This window comes from Eptatretus burgeri, chromosome 1, assembly GCF_056783735.1.
Source record: "Eptatretus burgeri isolate ZD-2024b chromosome 1, Ebu_testis_v1, whole genome shotgun sequence".
In the NCBI taxonomy this organism is placed as follows: domain Eukaryota; kingdom Metazoa; phylum Chordata; class Myxini; order Myxiniformes; family Myxinidae; genus Eptatretus; species Eptatretus burgeri.
In genome coordinates, this window is record NC_140961.1 from 139,494,421 (window position 1) to 139,511,080 (window position 16,660).

Here is a 16,660-nt window from a genome sequence, read left to right on the forward strand (position 1 = left end):
AATAATAATAATAATAATAATAATAATAATTTTTTGCATGTATTATTTCAGACTGAGGACCTGAAGGTGTTTTACCCTGGCACCTTGCTGGAAACAGGGCATGATATCCTCTTCTTCTGGGTGGCTAGAATGGTCATGCTGGGCCTCGTGCTCCTGAAAGACTTGCCTTTTAAAGAGGTCCGATAAACTCATCCCATTGCTCTCTCACGCTCTGAGAATTCCACCTAACCTTGTCTTGTTTTCATCCCTGTCTTGCTTCTCTTTCCTCTTTTTAAATCTGTTTTTTCTTTTTTTCCAAGTCCTTCTCTCTTTTATATTTTCTTTACATCTTCCTTCGACTACAGTCTCATGAACAATAGTATTTTCAGTCAAGGGAGAAGATACTGTTGCTCATGAGGATGCTTCTGGTCGTTGGGATGTCGTTCATGAGACTTCATGGTAGTTCGACAAGTTCCCGAATTACCATGAAGTGTAATATAATTTGTGGCATACCTTGCTCTGATTTTGCTGAAACAGAACACTACACCAGGCTTCAGCGGTATGAATACAAAGGTTCCACCATCAAACCTTAACACCACACTTTTGAGAAAACTTCAGCTCTGCCTGAAGTGGTCAGTCGGTCATGTGATCAGTTTGTTTAACAAGGGGACGAAATGCCCACTCTCGTGTCTGATTTTAAAATGCACTGGAATGTACTCATTTTGGATGCTGATTGTAAGATAGTACGACTTGCACCACAGGTGTACCTGCATGCCATTGTGCGTGACGCCCATGGCAGGAAGATGAGCAAGTCTTTGGGAAACGTGATCGATCCTCTCAATGTCGTTCATGGCATTTCACTGGAGGTTTGATGCAAACACGCCTTTCGTTTCATCCGATACATTCAACCCGAAGCACTGTACTGTTTTTACATTTTGATAGAGTTTGTGCATTATATGCAATTAAGACCAGAAGTTGTTTTGAAAAACATTCTTCTCCGTTCGTATGCAGCACAAGGCTGCGGATTGGCATCGTTGGCTGAGGGTGTGGTTGTTCCGTTGATGCAATGTCCTCCGCTGGTTAGGGCAGCCATCTGTAACAATTTGAAACCGGCGATAGCTCGCCTACTCTTCGCGAAGGACACCGTGGCATCTTTAGTCTCCACCAACTAATCGGGAGATGGGATGCCCGGTTTTACGTCCTTCCGACGGATGGCACACACGTTGATGTATCACCCAGTCTAAGAGACACTGGGACGACAGTTTATAGCTGGGGCGGGATTCGAACCGAGGCGAGACAGCTTAGAGGCGAGTGTGTGTATTTACATCTCGAGGCCGCTGTTCTTCATTGCACGGCCCGTGAGCCACTGGAGGCCCCTGGTGGCCTCGAGTTGTTAATTGGCTCTTTCTGCCCCTGATGGCCTAAAATCGGCTCTTTCTGCCCGTCGGTCACACTATCTCCTCCGAAATGGTTGTGCAGAAATTCACCAAATTTGGTAGTTATGATCATCCCATGGCACAAAGGGGCAAAAGAGGTATCATTTTTGTCCCCCCCCCCTCCCCTCCCCCCCCCATGGCAGTGTCAAAAGGTCAAGTACGGCAAAATACAATTACGGGCACATTCTTAAACATTTTTAAATTAAACTTTGTATATGCAGTCAACATGGGGGGGGGGGGGGATATGCCTGGTCTTGGCTTAATGGTTAGGGTGGTAGGCTTGGGATCCGAGGATCCTGAGTTCAAACCCCCCCTCGGCTGTTAAATTAATACCAGGTGGGATTGACTCTGCCTGTCATCCTTCCGAGGTCGGCAAAATGAGTGTCAGCTTGCTGGTGTCCTGTGGCGGAGTGGCGACCCGTCCAGGATTGTGCCCAACAGCCAAGGAGACTGCTTAGGGAGCACCAACGCTCTGCACAGAGGATGGTCCCGATGGATGGATACATGCATGAAATTGTAATGATTTATTTTGGATTTGACCCCTTGTTCATGCCCCAGGGGTGTGCACTTCAGGTCACAGGGGTAAAAAGAGGAAGAAAGAAAAAAACTTAAGTGAAAATTTGATTTTGGGTCATTTCTGGTCGAACCTTTTGCCATCTTTCAATCGTGCTTTAGGAGTGAAGCGTGGGGATTTGCGATGGCGCACCATCGACTTCACTCTCGTTCAACTTTGTGACCTCCTCCTTCCATGAGCCTCGATTTTGCATCCAAATTATTAACTGGCTGCTTTAGTCTTCCCAGCCCCCCCCCCCAATCCCCTTTTTCCACGATATGATCTCAGCATTATTTATTTATATGATCATCAGTTCTCACCAATATTGCATGAATTCATGAAATGATCAATAGGCCGTTATGATTGGTGGTTAATTATCATGGGCGAATAAAGCAACTGATTGATCTTTCTCTTTCCAGGACCTGCATGCTCAGCTTATTGATGGGAATTTGGACGCGGTCGAAGTCGAGAGGGCCAAGCAGGGACAGGTAAGATCCACACCGGTCTTGGCGGGGCCTGGCACACAGTGAAGCGAGTGAAAGATGAGCCGGACCACGCGGTGGTGGTGGTGGTCATTGAGCATTTTGAGAGAAAGATGTTGATCTCGATCCTTTTTTAAGGGATTGAGCATTTTAATTGAACCAGTCTTGCATTTGCTTTGATTTTCAGCTGGTTAATCAAACGCTGTTCTTAATACAATGATGGCTCAGAAGAGGTCTGTTGATTGTTTATCAATTGTAATTACCGTTTGGTTTAAAAGCATTGTTTGTATCTTGCAGAAAGCTGATTATCCGGATGGCATTCCTGAGTGTGGAACAGATGCCTTACGCTTTGCCCTTTGTGCATACACTACACAAGGCAACGATTTACCCGACATCTTGTCCACTATGGCATATTCCGCTCACACCTCACTTAAAACCGGCAATCTTTGGAATTTCTTGCGAATACTTTACCCACAACTTTATCGACACGTTATTTGGAACTTTTTTTTTTTAAGTTCATTGGATAGTTTGTGCACAAGATACAATGATCCATGAGGGATGAAACAAACAAACAAAAAATCACTTATCAGCGGATTGTTGCCGAGTTTCATTGGACATTGCAGAGGGAACCTTGTGCGTGTCCTGTTCCAAAGTGAGTGATACCTTCTTCCTGTTTGTGTGCGCTGCAGGACGGGACATAAACCTGGATGTTAACCGTATTCTGGGATATCGACATTTCTGTAACAAGTTGTGGAATGCAGCGAAGTTTTCCCTGCGTGTCCTCGGCCCGGACTTTCAGCCTAACCCCTCAGCACAGGTGCTGCGTGATGTTATACTCCAAAATACAAACGACTTGAATCCATTTGTTGTGGTTTTGAACCTTCTTCTTGTTGTTGGTGTTGTTACTTTTATTCACTTAGGAAATCCCTCTCCTTATGCACCGACTGGTATTTGCATCGAATACGATTGATGTCATCAGTGAGAAATATTGAAAGGTGTGGTGCGCTTGGGATCTTAAGGTCCTGAATTCAAAACCTGCTCAGCCATTCAATTAATACCTGGTGGCGTTGACTCAGCCTGTCATCCTTCCGAGTGCCAGCTTGCTGGGCTAATTGATCCATTCGAGTATCCTGCGTCAGAGCGGCGACCCGTCCAGGATTGTGCCCAGTAGATCAGGAGACTGCTTTGGCAGCCCCGACGCTCTGTACAGAGTATGGTCCCAGTGGATGGATCCAAACCCCTGAACAGCAACATTTGGCACAGCTGAACCTGACTTCGGGGAAGAGGCTCTTGCCAATTCAGTTTATAAGACCAGATAGGAAAGGGCTCAACGTGTCTTGTGTAAGATTTCCTTAGTCGTGTGTGTGTGTGTGTGTGTGTGTGTGTGTGTGTGTGTGTGTGTGTGTGTGTGTGTGTGTGTGCGTGCGTGCGTGCGTGCGTGCGTGCGTGCGTGCGTGCGTGCGTGCGTGCGTGCGTGCGTGTGTGTGTGTGTGTGTGTGTGTACTTCGGCTTTTGAGGAGCATGGTATTGACTGTACACTTCCTCATATTTCAATGCAATGGTGTACTGGTATCGTATGTTTTCGGTCACCATGCTGCATTCACGGTGTATTTGGTTGGTTAATACTCTTTGCACTATACGATGCGTAAGACCGCCGCAAGGTGCCTCCATTGTTCCCTGTATTGACCTACCACTTTGAGCTTGCCCCCAAGTCAGATAAGCCATTGAAGATAATTTGGAATCTGCTGATCTCCTACTTGTTTGAGCCTTCCCTTCTTCCTCTGGTGGTTTACTTTCTGAAATTTTATTTATTTATTTTTTTTGCAAGGCTTATGGAACGGTTTAAAAGCTTGACCGAGATCTTGGAAAAGTTAGGTGCAACAAAGCATGGCATCGTGAATTGAAAAAGCCAAGAGTTAAGCAACACAATTGAGAAGACCATTGCTACGGATTACATATCAGGTTATGGTTTCTAATATTCCTCCACCACCTTCATTTTACACAACAGCTCTGCGGTGCTGAGAGTGACATTGATATCTGGATTCGAAGCCGCCTCTCCCTCACAGGCCAGGCCTGCAACTCTGCCTTTTCTGCCTACGACTTTCCGTCTGCTACCTCTGCCATTTACAGCTTTTGGCTCTACGATCTTTGTGATGTCTTTCTGGTTGGTAAAAGACTCCAAACTTCAATTTGTCATGTTTTTTTTTTTTTCTTCTTCTTCTTCTCTTTGTGCTTCGGCTTTTATTCTTACCAGCCAGTTGCCCATGTCCGCACGGGATTCTAAGCGGAGTAGGGATGGAGGCGAAAAAAATGCAAATGGCATCTTCCGTCAGAGCTGGCAAGCTGGGAGCAACAATTTGCATTCGTTGCCACATCTGATGCAATTTAAATGCTCTAATTGAAGCTGTTTGCCCGATATTTGTGGCTTTTTGATGCTTCGGTTGCGTAATTAAAATTTGTATTGGTGTCAAAGCCGGTGACCAATTTCAAATCGATAGTCGACCTTTTCTCCTGATTTCTGTTGCTTTTATTTTTAATATTTTTTTATCATTGACCTTTTTAATTCTCATGCATGTTATTTATTTATTTATTTGTTTCTTTGTTTATTTAAACTTTCATATGTCTTTTGTTCACTACTTTTAGGAGTGCCTGAAGCCCCTTTTTTCCAGCAAATGCCAGGAGAGCTCTGAGGCAGCAACGGCTGCACGCCAGACACTGTACACGTGCTTTGATGTTGGCCTACGTTTGCTTGCTCCCTTTATGCCTTACATCAGTGAGGAGCTCTACCAGAGGCTGCCAAGGAGGCCCAGTAGTTCGAGCCCACCCTCGATCTCTGTTGTTTCCTACCCGGATGGACAAGAGGTATTTGAAGGTTATGGATGGTGCCATATTTGTTACCGATGACTCTTGACCGTTCGGTAATGGTTATCATGACCTTCTTCACTCGCCCTCAGCTGTGCTGGAGGAATGAAGAGTTGGAGCGAGAGGTGGCGTACGCCCTGACTGTTGTGCGTGCCGCTCGTTGCCTCCGCAATGACTACGGACTGGTTAAGACAAAAGCACTATGTACGTGTTGTTTGGAGGTCCTGATCCTTACCTGTCAGTCAAACGACCCATTAAATGAACATGTGTGTCTGTTGATATCACATAAAGTGTCTGTTTTGGTCATTTCCTGATGACGTGGTTGTCTCCACTTTGGTTTTTTTTTTCTCTCTCGGTTTTAGAAACACCAGTTTAATTTGTGTTAAATCGGTCTTCTTGTTCATGAAGTGGTTTGTTATCTCAGGCCAAGATGAAATGTTGATTTTCTTAGCTTGAATGTAACTTTTGCCATCGTCTCTCTTTGCCTGCCGTCCCCTTCCTTTCTCTGCCAGTGAGTGTGCGCTGTGAGGACGAAGCCTTAGTTAGCAATTTAACACGCTTGGCTTCGCACGTTTGCACTCTCACTCTTGCACCATCATTGACCGTCCTCGGCCAGGCGAGCCAACCACCACAGGGGTGTGCTGTGGCCATTGTGGATGACCAGAGCTCGGTCTACCTGCAGCTAAAAGTGAGTGAATGTTAAATCGTGATAATTTGTGATTTTGTTTAATTTGTTTTTGTGTGCACGGTCGAAGCTTGTGGAAGAGCTCGAGCAGAATCGAAGAGAAGAAAATGGAAACGGGGAAACGCCAACAGCAGAGTAGAAGTGAGAGTGAGATCAAAGGAAGGGGGTGAAGGATACATGGGGGTGAACGAGCTGTACACGAGTGAAATTAAACACGGTGAGAAGAGGAAGGGGAAAGTTGGGGAATGAAACGGAAAACAAACAAATCGACCGACAACAAACGAAGGAAGAGGTGAGGGAGAGGGGGAAAAATCACAACAACCCGAAAAGAAAAAGGGAGTACGTAGGAATGGGGTCATTTGGGGTAGAAGCATGATGGTGCTGAGCTTTTGTCATTGTGGCCTTCGTTGTGGCCTGTTAGTGAGGATGCTAGTTGGGATCATGGAGGTTGTGGATTCAAATCCAGCTGAAAGCAGCAGTTTTAATGTTTTGGATTCTCATTCAGGATTCCGGAAGTCAGGCTAGTCTGAGGAAAATTGCCACGTCAGTATTAGATTGTTACTAAAACCCAGCCGGGTCATCGACGACCTTAAAGTTACAGAGAATCAAAAATTCCTGTTTGGTTTAATCTTGAAACTAAGATTTTAATGTTTTTTTTTTTGGTGTCCTTGTACGCACTCGAATGGCCCGCCACCCCAGAAAGGCGATGTGATTACGATATATATCACATGACCCACCACGTCATCCTGAGGATACTTTTGCTGCGGGACTTGTGTTTACGTGCGGGGTACATATGCTCTGAACTCTGAAAAGGTACTGAGAATGCCATCTAGATGCACTGTTGCTGGTTGTAGCAATACAACCAAAGATGGTGTTCGTGTGTGCATGTTTTCCAAAAATATCGAGCTGGAAGGAAAATTTGGACAGCCAAGGTAAAACTGACCAGAGGAAAGTGGCATAGCCCAACTGCTTCAAGCGTCATTTGCAGTGTCCATTTTGAAGATAATTCCCACGACACCGGGCTGTATTCCCAGTATGGGATGAGTGGATTGAAGCGATTAAAAGCCGACACAATCCCCATGAGGATTAGAGATGGTTCTAATTGAATGAAGAAGGAAGTGGACGGAACAGCTGCGGCGGAAAAGTGGCTATTCAAAAATTACATAACGCATGGGGGGTGTGGGGGTGTATGTCCAAGCATTACGGAGTGCTACAGGGGGTTGGGGGGTATATGTCCAAGCATTAAGGGGGGCATGGAAGTGTATGTCCAAGCGTTAAGGGGTGGGGGGTGGAGGTATGTATCCAAGCATTACAGGGGGTGGGGGTATATTTCCAAGCGTTAAGAGGGGGTGTAGGTGTGTGTCCAGGTGTTAAGGGGGTTGCGGTGTATGTATAAGCATTGCAGCATGTTACAGAGGGGTGGGCGTGTATGTCTGAGCGTTAAGGTGGGGGGGGGGTGGAGGGTGTTACAGGAGGTGGGGGGATGTATGTTGAAGCGTTGCAGAATGTTACAGGGGGGAGGTGTGTTTCCAGTGCCCTTGTATAACACCAATGAATCCATCAATGACAACTTTGTTCTCGGCACCCTTTATTTAAAGATGAAAGTATTGTTACGTTTGTCGGATAGATGGAGGAATTTCGTAGTAAAGGTAGGATTGTACAGAGTAGCATGATCCGTGGACAAGCAGGAGACATCTCAATGTAAATTAAGTCAGGAAAACTGTCGGCTAAAGATCGTTACGTGTCGGCACACGGGGGGCGGTGCTGTGTTAATCAGGTAAGGTTTAAGGCTAATTTCTCCCTGTATGTGATCGCCCCCTGTGACCTTTTTCTGTGCTTTTGCATTTACAAAGCTGGCTATAAAGAGGAATGACGCTTTAACAACAACAACCGGCAGGCCACTCCCCAAGACTTGGGATTGGTCGGTGTGACGTGAGTAAGGAGGGCATGATTGGAGAGCAGATGGTTGGGTGAGGTGCACGGTGGAGATGGAGGGTCTCGCTGGCTGGCTTCTCCTCGACATGATGAAATAACAGCGTGATTCTCCATCAAGCTGCAGATGGAGGCCTTATAGGTGGGTTTGAGTTCAGGTGTGCCAAGGAAGGACTTTGTACGACGGAGGATGCCCAGTCGGCGGCTGGTTTTGGAGGGCAACTTAGAAATGTGGTTTGCCCAAGAAAGATCATAGCTGATAGTGAGACGCAGGAGTTTGAATGACTGAATTTCCCGAATAGGATTGTTAAGAAAGTAGATAGGAGGGATTGTCAGTTCGGAGAGAGAGAGATAGATATATATATATATATATATATATATATATATATATATATATATATATATATATATATATATATATATATATATATATATATATATATATATATATATATATATATATATATATATATATATATATATATATATATATATATAGATGTCAGGATTGAAAGACATATTCCTAGTGTTTGACCAACCTGTGATTTTATCAATGTCTAAAGAGAGGGAAGAGCCTGCTGCCTGTCTTGCTGATGGATGAGAGATTTCACGGCAAAGGGTGGAGATATCAGAAAATAGATAAAGAGGATTTTCCAGAGAGTCAGAGAGATCGTTGATGAAGATCAGAAATAGGATGGGGTCCAGAACACACTGCCTTAGGGCACTCCAGTCTTCACAGGGAGAGGAGAGGATGCCATTGAGAGCCACATGTTGGCTACGAGAGTGGAGGAAATCAGTGGAGTTGGTCTTGGATGCCATAGGCAGAGAGTTTGGAGAACAAGGTGGGATGCCAGACTGTATTGAAAGCTCGAGATATGGTTATGCCAAAGAGACGGCACTGATCTCACGTCTGATATTGAGGGCCTCCATTCATTGTGAGAAGAGTAGGAGAACCATGTCCATGGTAGACTGGCCTGGTCTGAATCCAAATTGATGATCTGAGATGAGGCCGTTGGACTTGAGAAATATATAGTTTGTTCCACTGGCATAATGGCCTCCTCTCCTGGAGGACAATGGCCTCCTCATCATGGTCTCCTCAAGGTGTGTGTCCAAACAACATTGTTACAATGGTGTTCTTAACTTGAAGCAGTGCTGCCGTGATTGGAGCATGTGAGGAGCATTTTTTTAACGATTGTTATTTGCAAAGTATATTATTATTATTATTATTATTATTATTATTATCCGTATTATTACTGTAAAAATGCTCATTGTTTTTGTCTTTTCAGTAAAAAAAATTAAAAACATTAAAAGTGACTAGCTCGAGTTATATAGGATTCTAACAATAATCGTGTTTATTTTATGAAAATATCACAAGGCTTGTTTGTTCATATCTTTCGGTTTTGTCGATATTAATTATTATTAATGTATAATTATTGATAGTATCCTGGTTTGAAAAAGTTCAGTGAGCATTACATGCATCAAAAATCTCATCTTCTATAAATGACGTGACCAGTCATACTCTTAGATAATAATAAATTTTATCTCCAGTTTTACTGTTTGTTTGCCAAAAGTTCTCCTTTTTGTGTACAATTGTGTGCCATAGCTGGAGGGGTGGGGAACAAGGTCAGTGGGAAGGTTGGGAGGGGAAGGGGTGGCAGTCCCACAGGATGATGCAGAATTAGCACACTTACCTTTGAGTTGTTCAATCTGGGCTTCATTCCCGACCACACGATAATCTGTTGAATTTGTACTTCGCAGGCAGGGCATTACCTTACAAAGTGTGCCATTCCTTCGATGGAAATTAAGCTGGAGGACCCGTCTGTGAGCAGTAGTTGTTGGTGGAAGTTAAATATCTCAGCGTCATTCTTGAAGGGAAGGCGAGTTATCGCCGGCACCCTGAACAAATTATAAACTCCTGACACCTTCAGCTGAACGCTAGATCTAGCCAGCCAGAAAGTGAAACATTTAGGCCCAAAACTTTCCTCGGCTGATGCTACAAAAAGGTGCGAATAATTGGGACCGTTAATTGTAATAGTGGGGTCTGCCTCATATATAATCAAACTCCTGCTGTCCTGGTACTGTTGCAGGGTGTTTTGGATTTCACCAAGGAGATAGCCAAGCTGGTACCGCAGAGGGATCAAGTGGTAAAGACTCTGGAGCGCCTTATCCAGCGTCGTTCAGGTCCCGAGTACAGTTCCAAGGTTCCACTGCATGTCCAGCAGAACGACGCGGATAAGGTAAGGAAACTTCACCCAAGAGACAAAATGGTGACGTCACAAATCTTGCTGTGCAGTTTGATGTCAGATATTGGTCAAGGTCATGTAACCACTTTCGCCTAGTAGTCATAATCTGCTTTTCCATTAGGAATGCCTGGATTCAGACTCATTTACGCTGTTTGTTAATTCGGGCCTTTCAAAATAAGGTGATCGCTGCATTATGCATCGCCATGCGTGCGCAGAAACCCTCAGTAACAATAGCGATTGGGGCATAATATATGGTGCCTAAGAGTTGCTGATCAATATGTAGGCCAATATGTATCAAATGTTTTGTGTGAATTCGTCTTCAAGATCTTTCTTCAACGCCGTGATTTATCATCGATTTCTTTAGCTCGGGCTCACCGAGCTCGAAAACGCATCATATGTATTGTGCCAGAATTATAGTGCAGGCCCCATAAGAACGTAGCTTAGAACTGTTGAAAAGAAAGAAAAAAGAAAAGGAAATTAGAGAGTTCACAGAACACCTTACCCCGTGCAACCTTGAGAAAAATGACATGGGAAGAGTCTTTTTAACTCTTGCTTTGCATTTCCAAGCATGAGCACGTTTCCGATGACAAGCAGCAATTTTGTCTGAATCTTGATATTCCACCACCCAGAGAGAGAGAGAGGAGAGAGAGAGAGAGAGAGAGAGAGAGAGAGAGAGAGAGAGAGAGACAGACAGACAGACAGACAGACAGACAGACAGACAGACAGACAGACAGACAGACAGACAGACAGACAGACAGACAGACACAGACGTTGATGGGGACAAATTTGCTTGGTCGACATGGTGTAAAACGACGTAATATTTTGGCCAAGTACTGCTAAACGGAAGGTTTTTGGAAGTGCGAACAAGCAGATTTATGTTCTTCAGTGTTCAAGTTTATAATTCAGTTGAAATAAAGTAAAAGTTAAAAAGATAGTGGAAAAAGCAAAACGATCCATTTTTTCTGCTTTCCGACCGTTGAGCACAGTCTTTTACACCACCCTATTTAACATGCCAAATAGTTATTCATGCCTGTTGTTTGTTTCCTTTGTGATGGCTCCAGAAACAGTAGGTTTCCTGCTTGGAATGATTTTATCAATTTTGTTTGCTGCCAGACAGGCAGACAGAGTAAAACCTTACTCCTCTCCACACACGCGTGCTTGGGACAAGGCGCTGTACAATTTGCCAAATTCAGAGCCAAAGTCCTGCTAAACTGCAGGTTCGTGTTCCGATTCGTGTTCTAGTGTTCAAAAAATAAAATTCAGTTGAAATTAAGTAGTTCCTCCATCATTGACTGACATGTAGACAGACAGACAGACAGACAGACAGAACCTATTGCTGAAGCCCGTTTTGCGCTACGCACGCAGGGTAAAAGTAACCTTCACAAGCCCTTGAGTGCAAGCCTGGTGTTGGCTTAGTGGTTAGGGTGGTAGCTTGAGATCCTAGGGTCCTGAGTTCGAGCCCTGTTGGCCACTGAATTAACACCAGGGGGTTGACTCAGCCTGTCATCCTTCTGAGGTCGGCGGAATGAGCACCAGTATACTGATAATAGGGGCACTGCATCAGCGGCATAGCCACGCCCCTAACCAATGATGCAACCAGCAGCCAAAAAGGCAGCACACGATGGGAACAAGCCCTTGAGTGATTCACTACGTCAGCTCTTGTATCAAAAAAAAAAAAATCAGAAGTACAATCAGCCTATATTAATTATAGAAAGGAAGCCTGGTGTTGGCTCAGTGGTTAGGGTGGAGGCTTGGGATCCAAGGGTCCTGAGTTCAAGCCCCGTCGGCCGCTGAATTAATACACCAGGGGGTTGACTCAGCCTGTCATCCTTCTGAGGTCGGCGAAATGAGGACCAGTTCCAGTGTGTGCACTGGTAGAGGGGCACTGCATCAGCGACACAGTTCGCGCTTCAAGAAATGATAGCTACCCCAGCAGCTAAGCTGCCATACGACCACCACCATAGAAAGGAAAGTTACTCCATCGAGTGAGAAAAAGAATGTGGATAATTTTCTAACCGCTGAGGATTTGTGGGCTGCTCCAAATCCACTGCAGTCCCTGGCAAGTCATGGAAATAGAGCGATCCCTCCCCGTCAGCGTAGCATGATGGCGATCTGCCGTTGGCGTTGACTCAGCTGGCAGCGAAGCATTGTGAACGTTCACTCGTTCTTCGGCGAGTTGACCGGATATTTGCGCTTTTACTTTGCTGGCTTGAAGTTTATTTGGAGCACGTTTAACTTGTGGTGGTTTATTTCCGAGACTCCAATCAATCCGTGGGAATAGTTCAGGATTTTGGTGCTTCCAAGGCGGCGTTTTCTTCCCACTTCCGTTCCTGACGAGTGACGGGTGCACACCCCCAAGTTGTGGGGAGGCCGCCAGTCGGGCCATCGTTGTACTCTCGTTATCTGCTGCAGCTGCTTGTTGGTATTGACAGGAAACGGTAGGAACGCAACACCTCATCCATCCATGGATATTTCTCAGATTTCCCATATTTTTGTGAGTCGAATTTGCATCCAGGAATTATCAGTTATGGTTAACCATCCAGGAATTGAAATCAATTTCGATGCTAGTTCCAGATATTTAGCCATTTCTATGTGTGGGTGAATTTCCTGATGCTATTGGAATAAAATAATGTTTTTGCTTCTGAAACATTTCTTGAAGGGAGAATTTTGTTTGAAAAATTTCCTCCTTAATATGTGACTTTCAAAACGACGAAATTCACCACAGAATGCATGGCGAGTATACGCAGAAACCCCCAGCAACGGCGGTCATCAGGGCAGCCGAATGTATATCATATGTGCGAAATGAGGACTGTTACCAAAAATACTTGGAAATGTACCTGTGAGAAAGGGGTTTGCCTCTGCACAAGGAAAGAGTTGGAGAACTTTCTTAACTCACCCAAAAAGCCGATAACTTGCAGCTTCCAGTATTGCAAACTCCCGAGGCCGCGTGGATTGGTGCAAGGCCCAAAGCTTCGTCGACTGGCGCATTCTACCTAAACCTTTGACCACTGTTGCCAGTAAGTGGACTTTGAACATTGCAGGATTACCTTGCGTGAACATGACAGGCTTGGTGATAGATTGCGAGTCTGCAATCAGAAAGACGATGGCGTCTTTCCCAATATTCAGGTAGATTTCCCAGAGCGAGACACCGTACCTGGTTTGGTTGCTTCTTAACACCGATGGTAAGGTCATATCTGGGGTGTGTCGCTGCACAAGTTTAAAATAATAATATTTACGATTAATCATGTTTGGGAGGAGGGCGGGGGGTGCTGTCATAAATATAAATTTATTTTTTGATCCTGGGCCGACAAGAGAAATTATGCCAGATTTTTGCATCTATTTGTGAAAGTAGAAGTGTGTGTGTGTGTGTGTGTGTGTGTGTGTGTGTGTGTGTGTGTGTGTGTGTGTGTGTGTGTGTGTGTGTGTGTGTGTGTGTGTGTGTGTGTGTGTGTTATAACCACTGACGCTGCTAGCTAATTGTATGAACAGATAGTGGTACGAACCCGATTCCTTTCATCCACGGATATTTCTCGTATTTCGTCGAGTCTGATTTGCATTCGAGAGGAGAACAATTATGGTGAACCTTTGTGAAATTGCCAATCGTTCATATAAATCCTGAAAATTGTGTTTTAAAAAAAACATTTGACTCAGATTTCACGCTAGCAACGGCAGGTTAAAAGTTCCCGGTGAGCACAAGCGAGTCACTGTTATCTCACACACAGCGCACGCGCAAAAGGCCTCATTTGGCATTCATTCCTCATTTTGAAAGTTGTGTTTTGGACATCGATTGAATTGATGCTCAGGTTCAGCTTAAAATTGGAATTGTTTTGGTTTATACATGCAATGATGATGATTCTAATCTGGTGATTTGAACATTGGTATTTTACTTCTTCTTCTTCTTCTTCTTTAACGGCCCCAATTATTCCCACATTCTTGTGTGGTTGGCCGGGGGTCATTCCCTTCACCAAAGTCATTCACGAACCGGCTCGTCAGGCAGACGTTCGACTAAAATTATGGCAGGAATTTATAATTTGACCATGGTGCCCGGCGATAGCTCGCCGACTCTTCACGAAGGACACCGTGGGATTTTTAACGTCCACCCACTCATGCCAGCAAACAGGACGCCCAGTTTCACATCCATGATATTGTTATGGCTGTGGAAATTCGCAGAGCACCATAGAGGTCCTTAGATCAGTTATGCTGGTAAGTCTGTGTTCAGATAGATTTCCCCACCGTTGTTTAACGGGCAATTATTCGTGTGCAGGGCTGTGAATCTTCAGTTAGCCGTTTTTCTTTTGCTATCGTTATTTTGGACTAACCGCTTCACCACCTCCACCACCAACATCGCTCTCATCAACCACCGCCACCACCAACACCTTCTCCACCACCGCATTCACACAACCACCTTAACCACTGGCGCCTAACCACACCACCCTCACGACCACCACACAACACCAACCACGCCACCATTACAACAACCACGATCGCCTCAACCACCAACCACAACAACCACGCCGCCTCAACCACCACCGCGCTTTCTGCCTCGACACCGCGTTTTCTGCCTGGCCTTCGTCGAGGGAAAGCAGGCGGCCCCTGTTCCGCCCTCCCCCGAACGAATGGCGTCTCCGCGGTGGATTTCACCCTGCAAGGGACAAAGAGAAGAACAAAGACAACTACCGCGGCGGCGCGCGTCCCTAATTTGGCGGGAAAACGCTTCCTTCTGGAAGTTTCCCGCGTGTTCTGGAAGGAAGGGTGGGAGTTGAGAAGGGGCGGGGCGTGGGTATAAAGCGGAGGAACGCGAGCGTGGAGAAGAAGAGTGGGAGAGTCGTGACCGTAGTCGCGGAAGTGGTCGCTCTTGGCGCCGTTGTAGGAGAGTCTCTGGAGGTGGCAGAAACGCGAGCGCTGAAGAGAAGGTCTGAGGCGTGTGTGTGTGCGAACGCTAAGGCTCGAGGCTCGCACGCTGAATCGCGCTCGCTGGATCGTGCTAGCTGGATCGCTCTGGGATCTCTGGATCAAAGGCACTTTGAGGGGGTCGGTGGTCGTGGCGGAGTCACTCAGGATCGTGTGCGAGTCGCCTCTCTGAGTCGGATCGAGGAGGACTTGAGCTCGAGGATCCACCACCCGGTCACATTTTTCCTTCCTTTCGTTATTTTCTTTTGGGCTTTTGTGTGTGTGTCTGTGGCGCCAGGTCCTTCAGTAAACCTGCTTAAGTGACTGTAGATAATAATAATAGAGAACGGCTGTAGGTCTTTGGTCCTCCTGTCCCCTACCCCCATTCCCCCATTGCATACTGTTTGTATATTGCTTCATTGCTTGCGTCGCGTGTATAAATAAATGTGCCTGTCTCAATGTACCTGTTCGTGCGTCTTTTTCACCATTTGAGTTGCCATCGCTGCGTGCGGAATATTGGCGGGCTTTTTAATAGCCGATAAAGTGATCGGGTCCCGCGAGGTCAGGCGATAAACCACCGCTCGGCAATCGCATACAAAACGAGCTGTGCGTAAGTGGCTCGTTTTGTACCGGTCTCGCCGAGGTATAGATCCCTGGCATTCCTGTCTGTGCAAATAATTAGGTATATCGACAATTCGGCGATTGACCCTGTAATGCGTGGACAGGAGAGTTGGCAGGTCTATGATGTGATTAAAAACACACCGGTAGCTGGGTTCCGGCGTTTGGTCCGGAAGGCTGCGACTGGATTGCCCGTCCGGTGGGCGTACAGCCGCGATTCGGCTAAAAGCGGCTGTCCGCACGCCGAACGGGCGGAAATCTACAACAATATCAACGTTGTTCTCGTTATTAAAAGACACAGGTTCACAACCCTTTGCCAATATAATCAACATGAGGAATGAAGGCGTTGCAATGCACACTGGACATCTTCTACACAAGCCTTCGGTCATGCATGACATTTTTGGCAATTTATTTTTGCAATCTCTGACGGGCCTTCGGCAGTGCACGTTTTATTTTCGGAATTTTTGAGACAATGCTGTGCTTGTATCCGAGAGTGTGGGCTGATTTGAGTGGTTTGTTTTGCAGGTGAAGCAGAGCGAAATGGAACTGCAGAAGATCAATGCTGCGATTGCAAATTTTGAGACGATGCTGTGAGCATCTGATGTGAAGTCGTAAAGCAAGTCTGTCTTCATTGGCAGCTAACATCCCTTCCATTGTAATGATTGTAGTCACGTTTTACAATCGTTTGTCTCATTCCAATTTCGTACTTCATTATCTAATGGACTTCCTTGTATGACTTGGAGTCCGAGTTGTGTTTCTGTTCCATTTTTGTTTAATGCTGCAACTTACAGAATCGTACAAATAGCTTGGGAGAGAAATGATCACTTCATTCTGGGAGAAAAGGCAAACGGGGAAATAAGTGCAGTACGCATAGCAACTTGTAACGACCATCATCGATTGTCTGAGTAGTTCAAGGGATTGCAATTAATCGAGTTATTTATCTATTCTATCTGAAATAAAGCTTTTGTGGTGGTATCGCA

The 16,660-nt window shown here is 45.5% G+C and overlaps 1 protein-coding gene across 1 annotated transcript in view; it reads left to right on the forward strand.

The window, feature by feature from the left end:
• The window catches only part of VARS1 (valyl-tRNA synthetase 1), a 53,814-nt gene extending 37,154 nt beyond the window's left edge, over positions 1 to 16,660 (forward strand). Inside the window, exons 21-31 of the mRNA XM_085845054.1 lie at positions 52 to 177; positions 741 to 845; positions 2,388 to 2,456; positions 2,748 to 2,826; positions 3,140 to 3,267; positions 4,459 to 4,614; positions 5,094 to 5,312; positions 5,405 to 5,516; positions 5,825 to 6,000; positions 10,017 to 10,166; positions 16,206 to 16,660. Of these exons, the coding sequence (XP_085701180.1) occupies positions 52 to 177; positions 741 to 845; positions 2,388 to 2,456; positions 2,748 to 2,826; positions 3,140 to 3,267; positions 4,459 to 4,614; positions 5,094 to 5,312; positions 5,405 to 5,516; positions 5,825 to 6,000; positions 10,017 to 10,166; positions 16,206 to 16,274 (1,389 nt within the window). The 3' untranslated portion in view covers positions 16,275 to 16,660. The remainder of the gene's footprint in view (positions 1 to 51; positions 178 to 740; positions 846 to 2,387; positions 2,457 to 2,747; positions 2,827 to 3,139; positions 3,268 to 4,458; positions 4,615 to 5,093; positions 5,313 to 5,404; positions 5,517 to 5,824; positions 6,001 to 10,016; positions 10,167 to 16,205) is intronic.